Raw genomic sequence first — 8747 nt, 5'->3', positions numbered from 1 at the left:
GCACAACATCAGGAACTCAAGCATTGGCCTTACAAAAAAATAAGGTCACCACATTGCCTTTTACTTTCACAAAACCTCACGTCTTTTGGTATATCTCTATAAAGACGCCTACTACAAAAGCTATGTAAAAAGAATAATTAAAACACTGAATGCTGTTTTCAGCAGTGAAAATCAACCAGGAAATATTTTGACTTACATCTCTAGCCTTCACAGATCGCTGTGAGAATGTAACCTTCTATAAATGGGCTAGTGACGTAATGTAATCGACAGGTTTTGTCGCTTGGTTTTTTGAAAAAGTTGAACCGTCTCCCATGCAATCGAAAAGCGAAATGACCGTGTCTTCCCTGTATATAAAGATCTAATGGTATGATTTTCTCTTTTGCACATCTGCTCTGGTTGGATTCTCTTTCTTCGGGAATCTAATCCGCTGTCAGGATGATACGTCTAGTAAGTCCACCTTTGATTTCAATCGTATAACTTGTCACGTTGATCTTGTGGACCCTTTTTTTAGGGTTTCTGTTTTTTGCTTTATTTATTTATTTTTTGCCTATTGGATAAAATATGAATAATTATATTATGTTTTAAAAATAATTTAATAACCAGTTTCATGAAGCTTAGATTAGAATTCAAAATATTTGAGCGTCAGGAATCATAAATTGGAGTGGTATTTGAAATCCGATTATTCATTTTCTCTTCAATTTAATGAAGCGAAGTGGGATCATAAAGCTATTTAGTTTAGTTTATTTGTGTATTTTTTCATATTTGTGTATAATACATAATAAAATGTTAATACTTATATTATCTTTAAAAATAATTGAATAAATACCCCATGAAGCTGCGGGTAGTATTAAAATTTACTGAAAGTTAAATTCAAAAATTATTAGGAAATATGAATCTTAATTATTCATATTTTATTCATTATAGATACGGGAAGATTGGAGCTGATGAATTATGAATTATCATTCAGTTGTAAATATAGATAATTGAAGTTCTTTATTTTTTTTATATATCGCTTTATAATATATACAAAATACTAATATTTCTAAAAATTTTTAAATTTAATTATGAGTATCGTGAAACTTAGATTTAATTTTTAATTTAAAAACCTCTGTTTAATACGCTTGTGATTTATAATGATTTTAATTAACAAATTTTTGTTCTTTGTTTATGAAATTCGCAATTTAAAAAAAATTAAATTGCAATTTCTGCATATCTTAGTGCATTTACACTGTTTAAATGTATTACATATAATTCGGTCCAGAAATTTTATGTAATTGTGAAAAAAATTAGCATCATACATTACCCAAAAAATAGTATTGTTTATTATTTAACAGAAAGGCATAGTAAGTAACTGAAGAATGCTGTTTATGTTTTATAATGTATAACACATGGATTTTATTTTGTTGAATCTCATCTGAAAATATTCAGTCTCCCCAACAGTGAAAGTTAAATTTTTTAAAACTTTCTTAATCTGTCATCATAATATATTATATACATATATGTGTGTGTGCGCGTATGTATCAAGGTTAGATTTAGATTCAAATTTAATGATGATGTTCATGGTTACATGACATTTAGATTCAATTTAATGATAATATTCCTGATTAGATGACTTGTAAATAATTAGAAGTTATAGAATATTTATAATAATAGAATCATACTTAAAATGTTTCTTTTTATTTCTGTAATTTTTAGATCTAATTTTTTCCATTATAATTTATATAATCTATATTGCCAAATTTGGGAAGGAAATCTTTTAACTCTCTGTGAAATATTTTTACATTTTATGATGGCTTATTGAAAGAAGCGTTATTTCAGTCATTTGTTTTCATTTCAAACTTTTATGCATAGAATGAATGCATCGCAATTCAATTTAACTTAACAATTCTTAGAATAGGATTTTAAGTTAATTCCTAATGGCCATACAAAAATCCTTACAAAAAACAATATTAAAAATTTTTTTTTCATGAAAATCATATTTTTAGAAATATGCCGAAATAAATGTTAAATTTTTAAAGTTAAGATAAATTAAAATAGCTTTATATAAAATACCGACTTCAATTTTATCTTGACAATCAGTTTTTTTTAAAGTGTAAAGCACATTATAACGTTGATATTGTTTTATAATCTTTCAAACTTTTAAATGTTAGAAAAAAAAGGCAAGCCACGTAAACTGAAGTTACGGAAAAGTACAACCTCCCCCTCCCCCCCCGCCGCTATTTTCCCATTTTTGTTTCAATCAAAACTGTGCTAAGTCAGACATTTTTCCAAGTTTAAAATTAACTATGAAAAGTTAACGCGCTATACTTTCTTGAATAAATTTTTTAAATGAACAGCTCTTCTGCTGCTTTTGCACCAAACAAAAAAGATTAAAAGTATGAAAGAACAGAAAACTTTTTTTTTTCAATCATCGGACTGTAGTTAACAGCTGTTTTCGTCGTGTTCTCTTACGATATTCCAGAAGAACTCTCCTTTTTATTTTGGGCACTGGTAGAAAAGAAAAAAAAAAGTCGTGGCATGAAATAAGTTGTTAGGGCTACTACCTTGTCGTGAATGAAACTGTCAGCAAGTTTTTCTAAGTTCCGCTCCCAAAGAAAAATTCTTGTTGAAGCTCAAACTGTCACTTGTTAAAAGTACTTTTTCCTCTTCTCTTCCCAGCCTTTAGTAGCTTTGGGCGTTACGGGGAGCAAAAATAAGATGTTTTTACCGGCGCTGAATGGCTGAGTTTGTTAAGAGCTTTCCTGTCCGTATTTTATCCACAGCTACCGAAATGCTTCTATTTCGAAGATTATTTTTATCTCGAATCTTTTTCTTTTATTTTTGTTCTATTGTCTTTTAAGCTGCTTGATATGTACTAATTAATGTTTGAAATTTTCCCGAAAAATAGCTTGGATTTTTCATCAATAAGTACTGTAAAAGTAATTTTATTTTTAACCATCTTAAAGCAACGTTATCGATATCTTTTCGTTTCATATCGGTATCGTTCGGGAATTTGTTATTTTTTTTCTTTATTTACTATCTTTAAAAATTAATCGATTTACCAATGGCTTTAATGTTGCAATTTACTATAATTAATAATGAAACTGTTTGAAAATTACAGTCAATTAATTATTTATTTGAAATTTACAATTGGTTTATTAAAATTTGAATTTGATTTATTTTCGAAAATTGAACATAATATATCTTGGTTTAATCTATTTTATATATCATAATTTTTTTAAAAAAATAGGTATAAATATAAAAATTGTGAATTGAAAGCAAGTAAAATATTTCCTACGACTGAATTAGAAACTAAAAAAAAATATTAGTAAGCAGAACTTACTGCCAGAAATATAACTACAATTTGAATAAAGAAATATTTTTTTATTACAGGAGTTGAATTATTACAATATTTGTATGCATTGAGATTATCAAATAAGACAATTTGTTGCACCATATATCCGGTTTTGCAATTTTTGTGAGTGAGAAAGTGAAATGATGGAATGTTCAAAGAATATTTTTAAATTCCCAATGAACACGTTTTAAACATATTGAAACTTTCTCTGATGAACACTTTTATATCGCCTTTTATACATCACAGAATTATTCCTCAAACCTGAAGTGACTGAATTGTATAATACAGTAAAACTACCTGCCAAGTGATCAGAGGTTAGATAGCTTTGTTTCCAAATAGAAAATGAAATCTTATAATGTAATGGCTCATTAGTTGTATCTATCTCCAGGCTGACGAAAAATTCTTCTGCCATTTATATTTCCCCTGAAGAAAAAGTTCTCTTATAGGCTTTCCTTTATTTTCAGATCACCATGCTCAGTATTCTGTCCGTTGTCTTCTGTCAATATGCTCCACGTCACAGAGGTCCACCTCCAAGAGAAGAAGCGATTCCTCTAGAATATGAAGATGACCCTGGTGCTTACCAACCTGCCCCCAGGAATATCGGACCCCCACCAAGGAGCGTCGGTCCTCCTCCCAGAAACGCCGTGGTCCACAAACCCGCATCTGTTCACTATGTGAACATTGGGACGGAACTCGCCGGAGACTACAAATTCGGGTACGATACTGGTAAAGGAAACGATGGTCAGAGTTTCAGAGAAGAAACCAGATTGCCTGATGGTACTGTCAAGGGGGCATATGGTTACATCGACGCTTCAGGTCAACAGAGAATTGTAAAATACACAGCTGGCAAGGACGGATTCAAGGTTGAAGGCGACGGGGCATCAGAAGCTGTTTCTAGAGCTGCTGCATCAGGACCTGCACCTCAACCAGCCCCTAGGAGATCTGAAGCACCACCTCCTCCTCCTCAGCCAGCTTACAGGCCACCACCGCAGCCAGCTTATAATCCACCACCTCAGCCAGCCTATAGGCCTCCACCACCAGCCCCTGCACCTCAAGCCTACAGACCTCAGCCTGAACCAGCTTACAGGCCAGCACCTGCACCTCAGCAAGCATACAGGCCACCACCTCAGCCTGCAAGACCTGCACCAGTGGAGTATGCCCCACCACCTCAACCAGCTTACAGGGCGCCTGCTCCACAAAGACCCAGGGCAAGACCCCAAAGACCAGCACCACGCGAACAATATGCGCCAAGAGATGCCGAGCCAGACTATGACTACCCCGATAACGAAATCACGGAAAGAAGACTTGCACCTGTTGATACAGCCCTTTTTAACTACAACATAGGTACCGGAAATGAGAAAAGTCAATTCCTATCCAAATAGATGTCAAAAATTAGAGTAAATGCGATTGCTTAGTGAGAAACTGAGTCAAAACCCAAAGAGAATGTTCACCAAAAGGTTTCCTTTTCGATTTGGGAAGTAAATGTTTCTCCCTTTTTCATAGTCACGATCGAAGCTAAGAACAAATCTCTAATGGCGCTTGAGAACTGTTGTAAATAATTTGTCATTAAAGGCTGTCATTCACTTTGGTTATCATCAGAACGGACATCAAAAATAATAAAATGATTTCAAAAGCATCATTTTTGTAATAGGATTTGAAAAAAAAAATATTTTTCAAATAAATATCCTTATAATAATTTAAATCATCTGTTATTATTTGAGTCCTTTCTTTATAACTCCAATGAGGCACTTTTATTCATTTAAAAGTGTTTTCATATAGAAGCAATTCTGAAAATATATTTACGTAAATAAATAAAGTAATAAAGAATAGAGGTTGTCAACTTTAATTTCAACCCAATAGCTAGTATATACAATTAGAGATAGGCGTTTAATTCCTCTAGGAAAAATACTCTAAATGAAGTAAGAAAGTATACTTTATGTTGTTTGTATGAGTAAAAGAATTACTGAAAAAATTTGAATGATTATTTTTTTTCCTGCAGGTCTTGAGAGTCATACTTATTAAACTACTTTTGTCTCATTAACATTTTAAGCAAAAATAAATCTGAAACATTTTCAATTAAAATTGACCAATTTTCAACGATTTAAATATTACTATTATAGACTATATGAATGATAGCTCTAGAATTTTCTAGAGATGGTTGTTGATTGGCCTAAAATAATGAGATTCAATTCTTCATAAATCTGCTCATTTTAATTGGAAAATAGAGAAATTTTTTTGATTAAAATATTAGAATGATAAGAATATTTTATTAAACATGGTTAATAAAATCAAGAAGACTATATAAAAATCTAGACATCGAAGTTTAAGCAGTAAATTTATTGTTTCAAATGATATAAAACATTTCTCTTTACGTCTTTTAAGGCATTTTCTCAACTTGCGGATTTCTAATTGTAGAGAAGTTAACCGTTGGGTTATGTTAAGAGTGGGCATCCTGTTTAGCCAATTATTATTAAAATTAAGATTCGTTAATTTTTTTTTGAAATTTTCTAAATATATTTTTTGAACACTTTTAAAATCTCCATTTATAATATTAAATAAACACAAACGTATAAATCTTGTCTAAATAAATCTTTACGGAATTATGCTATAGCAGTGAAACAGAAAGTCAAAACCGGTCTAATTAAATGTAATATCATTATAAAAATGTATTCAGTGTCATATTTTACTTCTCGCTTAATTTAATTTAAATAGTTAAATTAAGTTGAGACGGTTCAGTTTCATCTTTTATATTATTTATGTTAAATTTGAGATGTAATGAACTACTTTTGAATTTTAGCTTAATGATTTCATTTAAATAGTTTAAATATTTAATTAATTGTAAAAATTAAAAATAAAAAGTTCTTTAATGGTATTTAAAATACATAAGCAGTTCTTTTTTCAAAAATCGGTTGTCGATACTAATTGTTTTCTTTTGAAAGATTTATTATTATAAGAATACCATCATTTTAAAATGAAATATATTAATTAGTAAGTATTGAATTATCTAAACTGTTAATTGATTTCGAAATATTTTAAATATAATGTAATTATAATAACGTACAAATATTAAAAACTTTATACTTTGTGATATTTCTGTGTGTTTATTGTTAATATTTGTTAGGAATGTTGTATGGTTAAGGTAGTATTAGAAATTATATAAGGCTAATTTTTTGGGACTTACAATGCTAGTTATTTGTGTATATATATTCTAAAATGATAAAGTGGTTGAGGTTATTAGTATTTTAGTAATCATGTATTCTTTGATATATTTTAAATTCACAAAATGTGGTACACTGAAAAATATTTTATTGATTAAATTCAGTTTATTTTTACAATTTGTAATTAATTGTCTTAAGAAATTGTGTTATAAGAATTAGTGGTAATATCATAATCTATTTTAGTTAAATAAATTTATCATATTATTTTATACAATCTGAATAGTTTAAGCATATCATTTTGCTGTTATATTCAATGTAATTCGATGTCACCAAACTTTTCATTACTCTTTATGTGTTTGTTTTTACATATGTATTCTTGTTTGAATAAAAAGCGCAATTTTACAAGAGTTATTCATTTTTAAAATAGATTTTTTTGTTTTTGTTTTTGGATTCCATTGCATTCTACTATTTAATGAATTTATTCCATATATATTAACATTGATATATATAAAATAACTATTCTTCAATCTCCAATGTTAAAACAATTGAAATTTTGGGTAAACTATTTTAAAATACAAAAGGTTTCAGCTTTTCGTTGTTGTTTTTTTAAAGTTTATCCTTTGAATTGAAAATAAAATCTTTCTGTAAATATTAAAATAATAATAATAATAAAATTTTAGTTAGTGTTAACTAAGTTACTAATTTGCGATGGGAGAAAAAACCCCACCTCCAAACATTTGTCTTAAAATAAGAAATAGTAAACGATACTCGTTCTTCTGCCGTACGCAATATCGTAATCATAATCGTAATCGAATGCAAATGGAATCGCGAATAGCGGATGTAATTAGAGACAAAACGCGTGAAGCTAACTTGCTGATTATTCCTACCAATTCTGGAATAGTTACAGAAGTCCATTGCATAAAACATGGTAAAAAAAAAGATTTTAAAATATTGTTATCTATAAAATTATAATACTTCTTTATGATCGTAGCTAATTTCCTAAAACTATTTTTGTATTTCTATTTATTTTTAAGAGGATTCGTTTTATTATTATATTTTTAGGAGATTTTACATTTTAGGATAGAAGGAACTTTAAAACAGCGGAGGTGGTCTTCCCAAAACTTTCTCGCCTCCTCTAATAAAAGTGTTATCTCAGAGTATCTAATAAAGATGTTATCTCGGAGTATCTAATAAAGGTGTTATCTCAGAGTATCTAATAAAGGTGTTATCTCAGGGTATCTAATAAAGGTGTTATCATTACACTGCAATACTATAGCTACGAAATATTAACCTTTCACGTGAATTTAGAATCTTTGCTGAATCAAATAGTATGATTCTTGATGATTGTTTCATTGTATTTTTGATTTATCGCGTTTACATGTTTCTGAATATACAGACCTACTGATGGTAAAAACCTTGTTGAATTTAGTTCAACTTTGATAGGCTTCTACATTATAGATGTTATTTCTGTGCACCAAATTTTTTCCATCCAGCTCTCTTTGCTTAACTTGTGTTCGAACAACTTGACAGACTGACTTCCTCTGAACGGATTTTGCTCAAAATTTGATAGAAATCTGCAAATTGGGTCTAAAGATCGTATACCAAATTTCTTAAGTCTAACTCAAAGCGTTTTTGTGTTGTTTTTGAGACAGACAGACAGACGGTCATTTTCTAAAAATGCGTTTTTCGAACTCAGGGTGGTCTAAAACGTGGAGATCCATAAAAATCTTGAGTTCGAATTTTTTTTTTTGACGATTACTATACTTTCTTTATACTATGTATACTTTTTGAAGTAGAAGACAGAGAAGACACTCTGAATTTTTAACTTCGTTTTATTTCATCTCGGGAGGCATTATTTATGAACAAGCAGAAGCCAGAGCGCAATACAGAATGAATGACACAAAAAGAAATGAGGAAAAGCCAATGAAAATTTTATTCCTGTGAATATATACTGTGAGATTTTAATAGAAATTTCTTACACGTGTCGTCCACAGGCAAGGGAATCATAGGGATCTTTTAGAAGAATTTGTTTAGGTCAGGTATATTTTATCCCTTTACTCAGAGCGTGGGAATCACTGCCGAGAGCATTTTTACAGAGCTTTCTGTTGCTTTAATTAAATAGAAAAAGTGGAATGGGATCAGGAAATAAGAGAATATTTTAGAATGAATTTAATATGTGCTGAATTGAGCGAAAAATTAGGAAATTAATTTAGATTAGATTTTAAAATATCATTATATATATATCAGCGCTTGAA

The 8747-nt window shown here is 29.8% G+C and overlaps 1 protein-coding gene across 1 annotated transcript; it reads left to right on the top strand.

Annotated features, from left to right (window-relative positions):
* Positions 1 to 287: 287 nt before the first annotated feature.
* On the top strand, positions 288 to 5036 carry LOC129972914 (skin secretory protein xP2-like). Its single transcript, XM_056087234.1, has 2 exons — positions 288 to 447; positions 3799 to 5036. Exons 1-2 carry the CDS (start codon positions 436 to 438, stop codon positions 4714 to 4716), a joined length of 930 nt encoding a protein of 309 aa, XP_055943209.1. The 5' UTR covers positions 288 to 435; the 3' UTR covers positions 4717 to 5036.
* Positions 5037 to 8747: the final 3711 nt, after the last annotated feature.

Source organism: Argiope bruennichi, chromosome 6, assembly GCF_947563725.1.
Source record: "Argiope bruennichi chromosome 6, qqArgBrue1.1, whole genome shotgun sequence".
In the NCBI taxonomy this organism is placed as follows: domain Eukaryota; kingdom Metazoa; phylum Arthropoda; class Arachnida; order Araneae; family Araneidae; genus Argiope; species Argiope bruennichi.
Note: the sequence above shows the minus strand (reverse complement) of the source record. Positions and strands in the feature narration are given on the sequence as shown.